This window comes from Lycium ferocissimum, chromosome 6, assembly GCF_029784015.1.
Source record: "Lycium ferocissimum isolate CSIRO_LF1 chromosome 6, AGI_CSIRO_Lferr_CH_V1, whole genome shotgun sequence".
Lineage (NCBI taxonomy): Eukaryota > Viridiplantae > Streptophyta > Magnoliopsida > Solanales > Solanaceae > Lycium > Lycium ferocissimum.
In genome coordinates this window covers 68,609,817-68,628,406 of record NC_081347.1, presented here as the reverse complement: position 1 = coordinate 68,628,406, position 18,590 = coordinate 68,609,817, and the positions used below count along the sequence as shown (strand labels likewise).

General features: G+C 36.1%; 1 protein-coding gene across 5 annotated transcripts; it reads right to left on the bottom strand.

Annotated features, from left to right (window-relative positions):
• Positions 1-9,080: 9,080 nt before the first annotated feature.
• Positions 9,081-17,102, bottom strand: LOC132060190 (low-specificity L-threonine aldolase 1-like). Of its 5 annotated transcripts, none has more exons than XM_059453098.1 (11): positions 16,968-17,031; positions 16,278-16,352; positions 14,368-14,815; positions 12,885-12,996; positions 12,073-12,123; positions 11,552-11,623; positions 11,132-11,264; positions 10,992-11,050; positions 10,296-10,396; positions 9,477-9,543; positions 9,081-9,380 (listed from the first exon to the last, which is right to left on the bottom strand). In XM_059453098.1, exons 3-11 carry the CDS (start codon positions 14,808-14,810, stop codon positions 9,339-9,341), a joined length of 1,080 nt encoding a protein of 359 aa, XP_059309081.1. In that variant the 5' UTR covers positions 14,811-14,815; positions 16,278-16,352; positions 16,968-17,031; the 3' UTR covers positions 9,081-9,338. The 5 variants fall into 5 exon arrangements, with proteins under 5 accessions (XP_059309081.1, XP_059309082.1, XP_059309083.1 ...); XM_059453099.1 differs by lacking the exon at positions 16,968-17,031 and adding an exon at positions 16,760-16,871; XM_059453100.1 differs by lacking the exon at positions 16,968-17,031 and adding an exon at positions 16,456-16,673.
• Positions 17,103-18,590: the final 1,488 nt, after the last annotated feature.

Below are 18,590 nucleotides of genomic sequence, written 5' to 3'. Positions count from 1 at the left end.
GGTATGATCAAAAAAATGGCCCCAGATTGCTTATCAATTACAGAAAGAAATAACTGATTTAAGCCAAGGAGCCCTAGATATGACTAGTTTCTATACCAAAATAAAAAGCTTTGGGAAGAACTTAATATTTTGAATGAGCATGCATCATGTAGTTGTGTGTACTTGTGCTGCGAAGGCAAAATAGGACAGGCGTTTAATTCAATTTTTGATGGGGTTTAAATGAAGTTTACACTGTCGTAAAGGAGAGTATTTTGATGATGAACCCTCTACCCACCATTGCACAAGCCTTCTCCATTCTCATTCAGGAAGAAAAACAAAGAGAAGTTAGACCAAATAATCAATTAGTAATTGAGTCTGCATTTCTAAATGTAAGTGGAAATTTTAGTGGACCAGGGAGCAGTAGTAGAAATCCTAGGATGGATTACAATGATGTGAATCTAGCAGGAAGCAGTAATGGAAGAAACTCTAGGATGAACCAAAATCAAAGTGTGAATTACACTAGGAATTTCAGAACAAACTACAATTCTGCTGGAAACACTGGTTATGGTAGAGGAGGCTATGCTCCAAATAAGCCTCGACCCTTCTGTGAACATTGAAAACGACCTGGCCATACCAAGGAAAGGTGTTACAAGATACATGGCTATCCACAGGGTCCTAGATACAACAACAATAGTAACTACAACAACTATACAACCATCGTGGGGATTTAAAGCTTCAAAATCCGACTTTATGTAGTTCCCAGGAAAGATTGGAGGGCTCACAATTTGGGCCACTAAATACCAATCTCTCTGTATTTAACCTACTTACGCCGTGATGTAAGCGAAGAATAAATAACACACACGGATTTATAGTGGTTCACCCTCAATGAGAGCTACGTCCACGTTGTTCTTGCGGTATCTTATTAAAGAAGAAATATTACAAGTGTTTACAACACTCCACAACCCCAATCCCAATGACACTAAGAATTTTTACCACACAAAATTCTCTCAAAGACCTTCTCTTTACTAGGCCTTTCACTAAACAGTATTTCTCTTAGATTTTTTCTCTCTTTGGGACGTGTTGTCTTCTTCAATTTAGTGTGTTTAGCAATGAGAAAGCTTCCTATTTATAGGTGTGAGATGAACCTATTGATGTCATTGGTGACTCAAGCAAGCACTTGACAATTTGCCAAATACAAGGAAGATGTTTTTCTTATTAAAACAAGGAGAGTGTTTTTTTCCTCAAAACAGGGAAGTGTTTTCTTCCTAAAATAAGGGATGGACCCGAACAAATCTCCCACTTGAAGACTAATTTTAATTTGTCTTCACACTTTAATCGATGCGAGAGCTCTTTCCTAGTTTCATACTTCGTGCGAGCCAACCGAAGGGCCGAACACGGCTTCGGTTGTCAACATCACCACCGTTGTCGGCATTAACATAACCTTGCGATCCGTTTACGATTTTCGGAAATACGGTCGAACTCGAGCTACCTTTCGACATATCGAATATCCTTCCATGACCTCCCAAAGGTCGTTGCTTTTCGGATTGCTCGCCAATGACAACTCCCACCGTACGTGCAATGTACGGTATCTTGTCCATCTGCTTCTTTCGTCCTCGATTGTCGGCAGCCATCCTTTGACAACCGAAAGTCTCCGGTAAAGAGGAAGTCTTGACCGTTCTTGGGCATAACGCATGTTGAACTTTTTGATAACTTTCTCCTCACATATTCTTCTTGTGAGCGTTTGATGCCCTCTTTTCGTTGAAAATCCCTTTAACCAGCGGCCTTGCTTTATAATGCCTTCTTCCATTGGGTTCTTGTCTTATCCGACAAACCCATTTGTTTTGCAATGCCGCCTTATCCTTTAGCGATTCGGCTAATTCCCGTATGATTTGCCGATAGGAGTCCATCTCATCTTTCATTGCTGGGCCCCACTTAGTCGATTCATCGACTTGCATTCTTCTTCATAACATTCGGCTCACCCTTTATCGCCGAGTAGAATGTGGATTGAGGAGATGGAGTACTGTGAATCGGCTTCACCGATCCTCGGATGATCTACGCAGCTTCCGTGATTGGCGTACTCGATTTGTTTGAGAATCGGCACTTTCATCGGTACCTTCTCGGATTGTTTGTTCCCGCACCATCTACTGCACTGCTGCGGCTCGGTGTCGGAAAGTCCCTCAAATCGACTATTTCCGATTCCTTGTCCCGACATTCGAATTTTTTGCAACTTGTCTTTGTACGCACCTCTTCATTGAAGACAACATTCCCTCGCTTTCGGATGATCTTCCGATTTTGTTCATCCCAAAATCGATAACCAAGCTCGGTGTCACCATAGCCAATAAAGTAACAACTTCTGATTTTGGATCAAGCTTGCTTCTAGCCGTATCATCATTATGAACATATGATAGCGGCCGAACACTTTTAGAAATGAAAGATTTACCTTTCTTGCCACTCCGGACTTCTTCTGAATTGCCGAAATCCAAAGGAACCTATTATCGGTTAATTAAGAAGCGCGGTATTGGCTCACGTACGCCGAGAATGTCTTGGGCGATCCCGAGTGTATTCTCATACCGAGCACGCTGGTTCAACGTTCTGCTCATTCTTTCGCTACTCCATTTTGTTGCGGCGTTCCGGGGAATAGTCTTCATCATCTTGATTCCATTATCGGCACAATACCGTTTTAAAATCACCATCAATGTATTCTCCGCCGGGTTGTCGGACCTCGAAACACTTCAACTTGAGGTTTGTTTCATTCTCGACCATGGCTTTCCATCTTTTGAATACACTAAACACATCGGATTTATTTTTCATAAAATAAACCCACACCTTCCTGGTTGAATCATCAATGAAGGTCACGTAGTAGTGTGATCCTCCAAGAGAGGGAACAGTGGTAGGTCCCCACACGTCTGTGTGCACCAATTCCAGCTTTTCGACCTTCAACTCCCTGCCTGCATTTGAGAAGCTTACTCGCTTTTGTTTTCCGAGAATGCAGCTCTCACACGTATGAAGGTCCACCGTCTTCAGCTCCGGAATTAAGCCATTTGTCACCAACAGCTTCATCCCCTTCTGGCTGATATGTCCCAGCCGACAATGCCACAAATCTGTCTTCTTTGTGTTGTCAACCACAGCAACAGTATCACGACAGCTAGTCGTCATGTAGAGAGTGCCAATCTTCTTTCCTCGGCCAACTACCATAGCACCTTTCGCCACCTTCCAAGACCCATTACCAAAATTGAGATCATATCCCTCATCATCAAGCTGACCTACTGAGATCAGGTTTCGCATCAGCTTTGGAACATGTCTAACTTTTGTAATCTTCCACGAGGATCCATTTGACATCTTCAAATTAATGTCTCCCGTGCCAACAACGTCTAGCGGCTCTCCATCGGCTAAATAAACTTTGCCGAGATTCCCAGCCACGTAGTTTGTCATTATATCATGATGTGGGGTGGTATGAAAGGACGCTCCTGAGTCAAGCACCCAAGAGTCTATCGGGCTGTCAACCGATAGCAACAACGCATCGCCAATGTCTTCCGTAGCAGCGTTGATTCCAGCCCCCTTGCTGTCCTCCTTCTTTGGCGCCCTGCAGTTTTTCTTGAAGTGACCTGGTTTTCCACAGTTCCAACACTCATGTGTTCGTCCTGGTCTGGATTGACCCCTGCCATTCCTTGACTTCGATCTGCCCCTATTTCGGTTGTAGTTTCTGTCAAAATTTCTGCTTCTGTTTTCAACATTAAAAGCAGAACTCGTCGATGCCTCTCCAGAATCTGTCCTGCGCACCTCCTCAGCAAGGATACGATCCCTAACATCGTTGAACTTTAGTTTGTTACTGCCGACAGAATTACTAACCGCTGCTCTCATTGGCTCCCAGCTATTTGGTAGGGATGCCAACAAAATTAGAGCTTGCACTTCATCATCAAAATCAATTTTTACCGATGACAATTGATTTACAATGGTATTGAATTCATTTACGTGTGCGTAAAGAATACGAGCATTTTCCATCATCTTTAGATGAAATAGTTTCTTCATGAGAAATACCTTATTATTTGCCGAAGGTTTCTCATACATATCGGACAATACCTTCATCATATCTCATGCGGTCTTCTTTCCTTTGCCACGTTGTGAGCAACGTTCTTTTGACAAATCGGCCCGAATGACTCCCAACTTGTCGTCGAGGAGATCCCAATCTGCTTGCTTCATCTCCTCTGGTTTTGGACTCAGAGGTTCATGAAGTTTTCTGCCATATAAATAATCTTCAATTTGCATTCTCCAGAATGCAAAATCTGTACCATCGAATTTACCGATGCCGTGCGTCGTACCATCTTCGCCTCCCATCGTTTCTAAATCACAACACAACCCGTTGCTCGATACCGCTTGTTAGGATTTAAAATCCCAAATCCGACTTTTGTAAGAAGATTCCCGTGAAAGATTGGAGGGTCACACCGACCACTTAAATACCAATCTCCTTAGACGTAACCTACTTACGCCGGACGTGATGTAAGCGAAGAATAAATAACACACACGGTTTATATAGTGGTTCACCCTCAATGTGAGAGCTACGTCCACGTTCTTCCGCGGCATCTTATTAAAGAAGAAATATTACAAGTGTTTACAACACTCAACCTCACAACCCCAATCCCAATGACACTCAAGAATTTTACCACACAAAATTCTCTCAAAGACCTTCTCTTACTTAGGCCTTTCACTAAGAGTATTTCTCTTAGATTTTTCTCTCTTTGGGATGTGTTGTCTTCTTCAATTTGGTGTGTTTAGCAAATGAGAAAGCTTCCTATTTATAGGTGTGAGATGAACCTATTGATGTCATTGGTGACTCAAGCAAGCACTTGACAATTTGCCAAATACAAGGAAGATGTTTTCTTCCTTAAAACAAGGGAAGTGTTTTCTTCCTCAAAACAAAGGAAGTTGTTTTCTTCCTAAAATAAGGGATGGACCCAACAACTATAACAATAACAAAGGCAAAAGAATTGTAGCAAATGCAGCAAATGTGTATGGATATGATGGGATGAGTATTGCAGATCATGAGGGAAATTCAAGTGGACAAGGAAAACTGATGCAACACATGACGAAGGAACAATATGGGCGTTTATCAATATACTTTGGAGAATTTGCAAAATGGGCATTCAGGAGATAACAACTCAGGCAGTGCCAGCTTGAATGGATGAGCTATGAATTTCAATGGAGGAGCTGTGAACTTTGCAGGTATTGCTGCTTGCTCCACTTCTATTGAATTTGATAATCAATCTACTGAAAATATTTTTGAACAAAATGCTGGCACATGGATCCTTGACTCTGAGGCAACCAACCATATGACCTATAATAAAAGACTGTTAACCAACATAAAAACCTTAGTGTATCCTTTTCTTGTGTCATTACCAAATGGTTATAAGGTCAAGGTGACACAAATTGTTGATGTGATTCTTAGTTCCAAATTCATTTTGAGAAAAGTTTTGTTTGTGCCTAGATTCAAGTTTAATTTGATCTCTATTCATTCTTTGACAGTACAACTTGACTGCATCATCATATTTACTAGATTTGCATGTCTCATTCTGCAGGGCTCTTTAATGAAGAGGCCTTTTGAGATTGGTGCAAAATGTAGTCTCTACCTATATTGTTCAAAGTCATGCAATAACAACTGATCACATAAAGAAATTTTACAGAAGACTTTCTTAAAGAGTTTGATTTTGTTCACTGTCCTGCTATAGCTTCACCACTGGATCCATCAGTCAAACTAAGAGCTAATGAAGGCCAGTTATTACCTGATCCTGCCTATTATAGAAAGCTTATTGGGAAACTCAATTTCCTCGCTGGCACGTGATTGGACATTGCTTATAGTGTCCAACACCTTAGTCAATATATGTAACACCCAAGAGATTCTCATCTCAAAGCTGCATTTCATGTCTTAAGGTACCTGAAGGGTGATCCATGCTTGGTATATTCATGTCTAAAGAGCTGGACTATAGAGTCAGTGCTTATTGTGACTCTGATTGGGCTGCTTTCCCAGAGTCCAGGAGATCTGTTAGTGGCTATATAGTCCTCATTAGTGACACACCTATCAGCTGGAAGAGCAAGAAACAAACTACCATTTCTCTATCCTCTGCTGAGGCAGAGTATAGATCACTTAGAAAGGTTGTAGGTGAACTTGTTTGGCTTGCTCGACTGCTTGAAGAATTGACTGTTCCTATCACTCTTCCTATTCCTATTTTCTGGAACAGCCAAGCAGCACTCCATATAGCTAAGAACCCAGTGTTTCATGAGTGTACAAAGCATATAGAAGTTGATTGCCATTTTGTCCGGGACAAGCTCCATGAAGGGTTGATTTCATTGCATCACATTTCTACTCATGAGCAATTGGCTGGCATCTTCACCAAATCATTGTCTGCGATCAAACATTCTACCTTACTTAGCAAGCTGGTTGTGAGTCCCTCACCTCCACCTTGAGTGTGTGTGTGTGTGGGGGGGGGGGGGGGTATTGAGACTGTATTTATGTAATAGCCTTCTTTTACTTATTTACCTAGTTAGTAGTTAGTTAGATATTTTGTTTGTTAGGTCGGTTAGTTGTAGTTCAGTTAGTTACACAGCTGTTGACAGCTTTAAACTTGGCCTTTGTGTATATAAGTATAGGACCCAAATATTTTCAATTCAATTGGTTCATTTTCACCAATTCGTAATTTGAGTTCTTTGATTTTGTCTTCTCCATTGCTGCTCCTCGAGAGCTTTTACTTGATTTCAATACTTTGTCAGCATTTCTTTCTAATAACATTTTAAGGAATTATGTATTAAAATTATTGGAGAAAACTTTTCATACTACAAATATCCAATAGAATGTTTAATTTTCTATATATTTTGCACCAAATTATATCCCTCCTAAGTAATAACAACTGAGTGTATTTAGACATTTATAATTTATAATAAAAAATGAAAGAAAAAGGCAACGACTATGTCATAGCAATTAACCACGTACTTTTTGAGCGACTATGTCATAGCAAAAAAGTCAGATTTTGTAAGATCTCATGTAATTGAAAATGGGTTGAAATACAACATATATTGAGAATTTTGCCTGATCAGAAGAAAACAAAAGATGAGTTAACAAACTTCAAATAACAAATATAGAATAATTTTTGGTGATGCAATGCATACTGAGTTATTAATTACTATTACTTTCTCCTTCCCGATTTATATGACACTTTTTGAATTTCAAGAACCAAATAAGTTTTATGTGACACTTTTCAAATTTCGAGAATCAAATAAGTTGTTGTTTGACCGTGGTTTTATATGCCTTTTATATATTTTGAATTGTTAATTATCCTGACTTATAATACTTCTTATTTAGTTTTCAAATAAATATTTTTAAAAACATAACTATTTTATGTCCGAATTATGGGTCAAACTTTAAAAAATAATTGATTGCCACATAAAATTGAGATAGAGAAATTACTAATTTGTAATATCATGTTATTAGGTTTATAGAAAGTACTCATATGTTGATATAACACATTAAATAGACGCAATAATTAATCCAACTTAAAATTTTAGGTCTGAAATTAAGCTTGACAATCTGCAAATTCAGGCTCTATGTCTGACATTTGAATATTTCCAGCCTAATAGATCCGATGTTGGAGACCTCGCCTAACTTCGAACCCAAATGCCTAAAGTTGTGTTTAAATATTACGTCTATCGAATGTGTTGTTGCAACATAGTACTACTTTCTGTAAACTTAGACTATGCTTCAACTTATTAAAACGCACCAAAGAAAGAAAAAGTGAAAACCATCAATTCCAATCATAGAAAGAGGATCCTATCAATTAGTCGATTGAATCACCACCAAGATAACGTATGTTTTTTATATGTAGATAATAATCAAACGATAAAAATGAGGGCGAGAAGAAAACAAAATTGTTTGGGAAAAAGCTATCGAGTTTGAAGTTGCCACAACAGCTAAACTTTAGATGATTTTAGAAACGAAAATACATTTTAAACAGGGAAAACAACACTCTATGTCCTATTCGATTAGTCGATTGAATCATCACCAAGTAATTAACGTATTTTTTATATATAGATAATGATCAAACGAGAAGAATGAGGGCGAGAAGAAAACAACACTGTTTGGGCAAAAGCTACCAAGTTTGAAGTTGCCACAACAGCTAAACTTTAGATGATTTTAGAAACAAAAATACATTTTAAATAGGGAAAATAACATTTTATGTCCTATTCGACCAGTCGATTGAATCACCACCAAGTAATTAACGTATTCTTTTATTTATATATAGATAATGATCAAACGGTAAGAATGAGGGCGATAAGAAAACAACACTGTTTGTGCAAAAGCTACCAAGTTTGAAGTTGCCACAACAGCTAAACTTTAGATGATTGTAGAAACAAAAAAACATTTTAAATAGGGAAAATAACATTCTATGTCTATTTGGAAGAAATATTTACCCAAAATGGCCCATATATATCTAATATTACCCGAAATGGCCCATATATCTAATATTACCGAAATGACTCTCTTATACATTATTATACACTTTTATACAAGGTTAATACATTATCTATAGTAAGTGTATAATGTTGTATATCGTGTGTATAAACGTTGTTGCAAAAAAGAGAAAATTGGCTATGTGAATGTAAATTAAAAATATGACTACGTAGATGTAATATTTATGCTGGATTGTATATTATTGAAATTATCCCTTTTAAATAGGGATTCACAAAGCGAATACCTATGCACTTCCTAGCCATCCTTCTGGAGAAACAAAAATAGACCATGGGCTATTTAAGTTAAAGAGGATAAATATTTTTAGTTACTTTACCAATTATATTAGTAAAGTTTTGTGACTTTAATATTATAGTGTTTTACTGTTATTATAGTGAGTAATATTCAGTCACTTTAATATGAGTAAAATATAACTTTGTGATTTTACTATTATACTGAGTAACAAGCCCAAGAAAAAGCATGGTTTTTGGTCCCTTTCATCCGGTAGTTAGGACATCGTTTTTTCATGTCGAAGACACGGGTTCAATTTCCGTAAGGGATAGGTAATCATTCCCCCGTCCAACAAATTAATGGTTATTGAACGATAAATACAAAGGCAAAATAAATTAAAGATTGCGAAGAAAAGGAAGAAGTTTGTCCATCAGCATAGCCACATTCAGCTCTTCCAAAATGAAGGATAAATATTGAAAGATGAAACTAGTCCAACCACAACAAAACAACTAAAGTCTTTGATCACTAAAAGGACTATGAAATGCAAGTTAAAGAATGACTGAATTTTCAAATAAAACTGGTCTCTCCATAATAGCATAAGGAGGAGTTTCTATCATATGAACTTGATAAACAGTTAATTGTCACCATTTTCTTCAGCCCCTCCACCCAAAGCTCGCTGCAGATATTTAACCGAAAACACGTGTAAGTGAAGATTCTTGAGTTCACGGCGATGATTAGTTAATGTAGATGCATCGACTCATTAACTTCTTACCTGAAGGCAAGACACTGTATAGTGCACATCACTTTCTGAAATCTGGTGGTGTAAAACAAATCTGACCCTGCAATAGGAATTCCCAACATTTCATGATTAAAAGATGCTCAAAGTCTCACAAAGGGCTTGGCTTGCAAGTTGTGGTAACATTTTCCAGAAGATACCATCAAGAGACGTTTATATAACGAATGCATATCAAAATTTGGAGGATACCAATAGTTGGAGGTTTCATTTTTCCATAAATAAGTCGACTAAAGGAGAATAGATAACAATATTCCGAACAATATCAAAATTAGTCTCTAAAAAGACGGGAAGAAAACTACTGTAGCATTCTCAATCCTCTACCTTACCGGAAAATGCAAGTTTGAGCACAACTACCAGATTTCGAATTGAAAAACTAGCTGAAGTGCTATAAGTACCTAACGCTATTGGTATCATCTACTGGAAATGCTAACCATCAAAATTATTCAGTATGTTGCTCGGACTCTTAAAAAATGTCGATTGGTGCATGTCAGATCCGCCAAAAGTAGTGCTTTTTGATGATCCGACATGGGTGCGTCAACCTTTTTGGAGAGTTTGAGCAACATAATTTTTTTACAAAAGATTGTCATCAAGAAAGGAAAAGATGGGTGTCCACATGTATCAGCATCTTGCGACTACGGATGCGATAAACCAAAGTGTTTGTACCTCTTGCACAAGCGTGTTATTAAATTTCTCACTGGTTGGTGAACCCTAAATGAGCTTAGCACACGTAAACAATCAAGGAAATAAAGTAGACATGCTTGGGGAGAGATTTGAAGAACAAAAAGGCAAGCGCACCTCAGTGGGCCTTCTGGTAGTGTAAGTACACCATGTTGTTCCAAAGTCTTGATCAACTCTGTTTCGCTGATCTTTGACCCCTTCAGTATATCACAAAATACCTGATGATAGAAAAAAGGAATCTTAAGGAGCCTAAAGAAAATTTTACATTGGCAACTGCATATGGGTCTCTCTCTATGGACTACTATAGAAAATAATTCATTTCAGACAAAACGCTTTCCTCACTAGCCATTTCTTCCTTCTTGCCGATTTGAAGTTAGCCTTATGAAGGTTGTTTTCCGAATACAAAATAGTTGATGGACTATGGTATTGTCTAGTGAGAAGTATATATCACTAGATTCATCTATACTTTAAGGGGTTAGTTTATAGCCTGTTAGGCCAAGCTTCCAATGCTTATTTGGAAAATTGTTTTTTGCCAGAAATGCTTTTCAAAAGAGTTCTTTGGAGGGAAGCAGTTTCTATTTGGCTAATCAATTTGAAAAGCACTTTTGACAGTCTCGGCCAAGATTCCAAAAGTGCTACGAGCTTCTGAAAAACAGCTTCTCAAACATACTTATTTTTTTCTTAACAGCTTGGACAAACACCTCAATTCTCTAAAATAAGCCCATTTTGAAGGAAAAGTATGAGCCGTTAAAACTAAGCATCATCTTTTAATTTGAAAGAAAATTAAGCATAATTTATGATGAGTGGACTTACAATGTTAGTCTCTACAGTAGTAACATCAACTTTCAGCCCTTTAATTTTGTTAAGTTCCGCTGAGAAGTAAAATGGGAATCATTAGACAAATGAATGAAGTTAGTTAATAAGCCTTATCAAATGAAGAAATGTAGTATTACCAGCCAAAATCTTAGCCTTTCTGTGATCTCCTTCCAGCTTAACAAGATTCTCTTGTAAAGCGACAGACGCAGCAGCACAGAGGACACCGATCTGCCTCATTCCACCACCTAGAGTCTTCCTCAAAATTTTTGCCTAGAGACCAAAGGAAACGATGAGCTACGTGGCAAATTCCTGTGGCGAGGAACAGATAATTTTTGGGATTTTTACATTTTTAGCCAGTTGGCCGATATTAATTATGGGCGCTAGCCAAAATATACGAAACATATACACTGATTACGTATATAATATGTATATTATACGTATATTTTACATTTAATATACAAAACCTATACATTTGCTGGCCATTTTGTAAATTAGATCACCGAAAGGTATTGGACTGTAATTATCTCTAATTTTTTTATGCAAAAGCATTACCCTACCCTGGCAATGAAGCTCTTTGAACCAACAACCACAGAACCAACTGGAGCACCAAGCCCTTTTGATAAGCATACCTGCAGAGACTCTTAAATGAGCAGAAATTCGGGAAAAATAAACGAACAAACTCGTCATATATTACAACCTTAAGGCATAGGAATATCTCTTTGTTTCTCCTTTAGGATACCATGTTATGAATAAAATGTAGTACTCCCTCCCTCCCAATTTATGTGGCGGTGTTTGACTGAGCACCAAATTTGGAAAGACTTGTAAAACTTGTGGTCTAAAGCAAGTCATAGATTTGTGTGGCTATAAAAATCATCACAGTAAGTGTAAAATGGGAAGTTTAAAGTGAAATTATTTCTAAATAAGGAAGTATGACATTCTTTTGGGACAGACTAAAAAGGGAAATATGACGCATAAGTTTGGATAGAGGTAGTAGTTGATTGCTCAAAAGATGGACCAGAAATAACTAGAGACAATAAAGGGAAAGGATATCTAGATCTTTGGCTGTAGTATCACTTACTGAAACGGAATCAGCAGCCTGTACAAGCCTATGAACAGGCACTCCAAGTGCCTACAAGACCGATCAATCCAGTTAATCTCAATGAATATAGAAAAGAATGCATACAAAAGGACAAACGTTGATGCACTTAAAAGTAATTATGCATAATTCTACAATTTAGACTCCTATAAGACTCTCAAAAATCCGTCCATAATTATTTGTTAGATCTGTCAGAGTTTAAGTCAAATCAGTCCCTTAGGCTATTGTGCACAAGTATGCTTATGGAATAAATAAGATATGCACTTAGCCATTCATACATTCATCATTTATCTGAATACAAAATAAATAAATAAATCACTTTAACCGCTCACAATCATTTCAAAGTTTCTCAGCAGAGAAGGAATTACCTATATTTGAACATCCAACTAAACAAGCTAATCTTTTTGAAATCAGCAAATTAATAATTAACATAATTTTTCTGTTTAACTTCCAGAACCGTCCTTAAGAAAACTTATCCTATATCTAATTGAAGAAATAAGTTTCTCTCTTTGTTAACTATCAGAAAAATCCATCAACATGATCAGTGGATGTTCCAACAAATGGTACTCCAAGTCTTTAGAACATGTATTATATATCCTAGTTCAGATTAACCTCTTTAATCGATTCAGAAAAGGAGCTACTTTTTTCTTATAGTATTGAACTAGATTAGGATATTCCTCACATAAACTACTGAAAATCACTCTATTTTGAAGATCCATCTGACTCAGGGTAGTACGATTTACTGGCTCCAGAGAAAAGGTTAACTCGTAACAAGAAATAGATTGTGTACTCACAACTGATGCATTGAATATACGAGCTCCATCAATGTGAAGCTTCAGGCCATACTTCTTTGCTAGCTCTCCGACTTTGTCAGTATATTCTGCAGAAAGGCATCTACCTCCCGAACTGCACTCACAGAATGTTGTTGGTTAAGAAATTGCATTATAAAGAGAGTCAATACTCAAACTAACTAAAGCAACATAAAAGCATGAGAATTTGGACTTGATCATCGGATATATGAAATCATTTTTCTTAGAAAAAACTATGAAGCAGAGTATACAAAACTCTCACATTCCTTGAATTGAATTTGAGATATTTTTGCCACAACCCCTAAAGGACAGTTTGGGAGCTTTTCATGATTCACCCAGGTATTTGAACTCAAGAAGCATATTAAATTTTTTGACTCCTATTGCGCCATGCAAAACTACTGAATCATTTAGAAGTGACTCAAGAAATACAACAATCCCTTAGGTTATCCCATAAAGTCAAAGTTTTCAGTATGTGTAAGAACCAGAATAAATAGTAAACTTCATCAACTTCACGACTTTTGTCCATATCAGTTAGATTGATGATACAACTATGAGTAAATTCACAGGATGTATTCTAAATTAAGCGAAGAGTTCAATTTAATTATAAGAGACATATAGAAAGTCTGAATACTGGTTATTAGCTCTTCCCTTCTTTTTATCATCTTCATGCATTGATGGACAGCATGGAATGAAAGCAAGAGAGTAGTTTAGTCAGTCAACTGGTCAAGGTCCAAAAGTTGTGGGAAGAAGTGTAAGTTTTGCTTTATAATGCAGTAACGGGAACAAGAAGATTATAATACGCAAATATGCCATTGTGTATGGTTCAATGACACAAAGACCACATTCGCAGAAGGTGTTAGTAGAGGAGGTTTCACGAGATGGTTTGGTTATGCCCTATGTCGACCTTCGGATGCATTGGTCTGTAGGTGTGAAACCCTGGTCAGCGAAGGTAATAAAAAGGGACGAGGTAAACCTAGATCACATGGAAAGAAGCTATCTCGAATGACCTACAATCTCTTGAAATTCATGCAAAACCTAGCGAAAAGATAAGGCATAAAGTGAAGTAAAAGATCGTATAAGCGTACCAGCGTTACCAATTAGTTGAGATTAAGTTTTAGTCATGCTTTATATCCAATGTTTATTAGGAGTCTTTTAATCTTGTTAGAGATTTATATGCCAATTGAAAATGTAGAGAACTTCTTATTCTAGAGATACTATTTAATTTTTATAATATTGGACCGAGACAGGCTTAAACGAAGCGACAACAACCGTGTAGATTCATATAGCCTACCCCATCTTGCTTCTTATTGAAGCATAGTTGTTGATGTATGGCCCAATACTACAACGATATACTAGACATATATACACCTCTAACAAAAATTAGCAGAATCCAATAGCATTTCCTGATAATGCACCAACTTGAGAGTTGCCGTAAAGAAACAGTTATATGGTGAGAGAATATTCTTACTGTGCTTGTGAATTCTCCAAGCAGATGAGCCTAGTGGTCGGGTAACATAGATCAAAGCTAGGATCTCGAATTGCAGCTTCAATCAGATCAAGATCCATTGTACCGTCTTCATTGTTCTTCACTGTCCTTGGATGAACGCCACCAATAGTAGAAATGCCTCCATTTTCATAAATATGGATATGGGAATAATCACCAAGAATAATTTCACTGCCCCTAATTTGGCAATGAGTCAGCACACTGATAAGGTTTCCCATAGTGCCTGAAGGAACAAATAATCCAGCTTCTTTGCCCGTTATCCTTGCGATCTCTGCTTCAAGGCGTTGGGCTGTTGGATCATAACCCAAGACATCATCATCCACTTCAGCGTTAGCCATTGCGTTCCGCATGGCTTCGGTTGGTTTAGTGACAGTGTCTGAGCGAAGATCCACGGTTCTTACCACCATTTTCCCTGAACTAGAAAACAGAAATATATCCATAAGCCCCATATAAGTAAATAATTTCATTCTTGAAGAATCATTCTTTTAGCTTTAGTAAATAGTAATGCCCATGTAAGAAAAAATAAATACAAATTTCAAACAACTCTTTCAGCAACAAAACATCAAGACCCGACCAAAATGATTCTTAGCTAGAATTTCAGGAAGTGTCTACAAAACAAACCTATAGGCTCTCAAACAACATGGCAGATGAAGTATGGTCACCGGTTAACAACAAGAGATAGTTTATCACTCACCATGCAATAAGTAAACCTGTCTCAAGAAGAAATTGAATACAAATAGTAAAGGAATTAATGGCAGAGCCACGCTTGTCCGAGGAGTGTCAATTGACACCCCCCCTTTGCTGGAAAATGACACTGTGTAGATAAGTAAAAAAGAATTATGGATATGTATTATGTTGAATCCCACTTGGCTTCTTCGTGTGTTTACTCCTCTATATTTTGACTCCCTTTTGTGAAAATCCTGAAAGGAATACTCTAATCTACAATCAATGGTCACTCACTAAGCCTCAATCCAAACTAATTGGAGTCAGCTAAAAAATATTGCCACTTTCTATATTTAGTAATCTTCAATTCTAACATCTTAGATGACATGTTTAATACTACAAGATTCAAATACTACAAGATTCAAAGGGCATTTTAGTAAATTACACTTATTTAGTTTAAGACCACAAATTTCAAAAGTCTCCCTTATTTTCTTAAACTTCCCCCACCGGTAGCGTTCGTGATTGACTTCCTCAACTGTGTATCAATCGAAAGGCCGCGCGGCACAACCCCAACCAAGCGATCGGTTACGTCCCGGCGTCCCCTATGCCCCCGTTATTCCCGACATGCTATGATACCCCAGATTGGGTAGGATTAATGTGTCCAGTCAAACTAAGACACAAATTGAAACGGAGGGACTAGTGATATATCGTTAGAAATCTTACCAGAAAATACTTGGAATACTCGTAGATTGAGGCGTGTCAAAGACAAAGTCCTTAAGGATACACCGGTAAAGGTATATCCCAGTATTCAACAAACTCTTCTAGTATAAACTAGGGACCAGAAACAACAAAGATTAAATAGAGAAGAAAACCCGTCACAATAGAGTACAGGAAGGAAGAATTATTTTTGATCTCTAATTCACTTGTAAAAGAAAGGACTTGAGCATATACAGGCTATAGCTCATCGATGGCCCTATACAATTTTCCATAAATTGTATTCAAAAGCTAGTAATGGTCAATGCTTGAATCTAGGAGTCTGTTACTACTTCAAAGTTAATTAACAATAGGAAATAACAATTATTTTTTATATATCAAAATCATTTTTCCAACATATATTTCAACGCCCTCTCTAATACTCAGAACACTATACAGTTTATATATAGAAACATAAATGACAAAGGGAATAGAGATATAGAAAAGGCTATACTTACTGTGTAATCAAAAACACTAAGCTGATTACTCTGTTTACTTGTTGATCAGAGATGTTAAAGAGACAATTCACTCAACTGCAAATCAAATTCCACAAGTTATTAATCACCAAAACAATCCAATCCTTAAAAAAACCAAGAACCAAAAAAAATATATATATAAATTTTTTTTTTTACTTGCCATATATAGGAAAAAGAACCCAACACTTCCCAGTTCAATGGCTATTTTCTCAGCCACAAAATCAAGAATCAAGAAAAATAGCAATAGTACACATACATACAAACAATTACAAACAAGACACAGAAATCAAAATTTGGAACTTATTGAAAAAAATCAATCTTTTTTCCAAACAAAACAAACCCCACCACCTCATCAATTGTAAAAAGATGAAATATTTAACAAATTAATATAACAACTTTTTGGACTGATTGATAGTGATACAAAAAAAAAAAAAAAAAAAACAGTGAAACAGAAGTACTATCACATCACATGAACAAAAGCATCATCAAACACCTGTAAGGTCTTAAAATGAGACAGCATATAAGTACATTTAATTACATGCATGCAATATTTTTGGCTTATTTTAGAAAAAAATGAAACAGAAAGATGAAAGAGAAAAATATCAAGATTTGTTACTAAATAAAAGAGAAAGATTCTTCAGCCAAGTTTAGTGGTTTAATTGTTTGGCTTGCCTGAAAATAAAAATGTGAATTGCCTATTCCTCTTCCTTAATATTTTTTGATGCACTTATTTCGTCTTTTATAGTTGCTTCTTTGATTTTGTCTAGACTTTTAAGGCAAGTGTAGATACCACGTGGATTACAATGGATAAATACATTGGCAATATTTAATACTCCGATTTACTTTTCTTTTTTTCTTTTTTTGTTGACTCATCTGTGACTAGACTAGCGGTCTATGCCCGTGCTGCGCACGGGCCTAACACTTTAGATTATAGTGTATCTATATGTATATAGTTGTCTTTGAATGGTGATTATATATATATATTATGTTCAAAGCACGATTAATATAACATTGTAGTTTGTGCTCCGTATCTAAAACTTTATTATATTAATGGTTGGTACGAATACAAAATCGGCAAATTTATTAATATTTTTTAAAAGAGAAGACTTGTTTAAAAAGAAACTTTTTATTTTTTATATTGCTTGGTGTTATTTAGTATGGGGCGCACCCTTTTGGACATTATTAGTTTACTATTTTTATTATATATATATATATATATATATATAGACTATGTTCAAAATACGATTAATATAACGTTGTAGTTTGTCTTTACGTATCTAAATCTTTATTATATTAGTGTTTGCTACGAATACTCATCGTGTTTAATATGGGGCCCACATTTTTTTTAATATAACATTGTAGTTTGTGCTTCGTATCTAAATCTTTATTATATTAGTGTTTGCTACGAATACTCATCGTGTTTAATATGGGGCCCACATTTTTTTTAACAGTGTTTGTTTTTTAAATATGGGATTCACTTTTTTTTTTTCAATATTGCTTGATTTTGTTAATATAGGATCCACTTTTTTTTTCTCGATTTTGGATGTGGTGAGTTCCAAACTTTTTTTAATTCTCGATGTTTTTTAATATGGGGCCCACAATTATTTTTTTTTAGGGCTTGATTAATATGGGGCCCAAAATTTTTTTTTATTTTTATGGGGGGTCCACAAACGGACGACGAAAACTCCCTCTTCTAAAGGATAGAAATATGAAATGAATAAAAAAGAAAAAAAATCGATTGTTAGAGGGATTAATTCAAAAAAATAATTTTAGTGCAAATTACAATCTAGTTGTATTATTCCCTTCATCCTGAAATAGTTATCACATTTTGTTTCTCGAGATCAGTATGACTAATTTTCTTTGATCGCAATTTTTTCATATGCTTTTAAACATTTTTAATTGTTAATTATTGATTTATAGTATTTTTTGTCTAATTTTGAGTATGGTAAATTTTATTTCAAGAAACTTATTGATTTTAAGTCTGATTCACAGTCAAAATTTAAAATTTTGACTATCGAAATTTGAATTTCGACAGAAAAATGAGATTGAGAGAGTATATCGTTTCTGGTTGTCATTTCATTTTCAATATGATTAATGCCGGTATAACTATTTTATCTTGATACAACACTGGATAGCCAATAGTATTGTTTTAGATATAGGACTATAGATTAATCTCGTATAATTTTTGTATTATTATCCATGTATAACTAATCTATGAACCAAATGATCCTTAAGATTCTTTTTTTGTTCACAAACTATTATGTATGATTGTAATATGATAATTGTTACATAGTG

Excerpts from the sequence above, each read along its gene's own strand:
- LOC132060190 (XM_059453102.1), bottom strand. The coding sequence starts at position 14,810 with ATGGTGGTAAGAACCGTGGATCTTCGCTCAGACACTGTCACTAAACCA. Across the intron at positions 11,265-11,551 it reads CAAAGAGCTTCATTGCCAGG|GCAAAAATTTTGAGGAAGAC; the intron begins GTAGGGTAATGC and ends TTTGGTCTCTAG. Across the intron at positions 10,397-10,991 it reads CTACTGTAGAGACTAACATT|GTATTTTGTGATATACTGAA; the intron begins GTAAGTCCACTC and ends TTCTATCATCAG.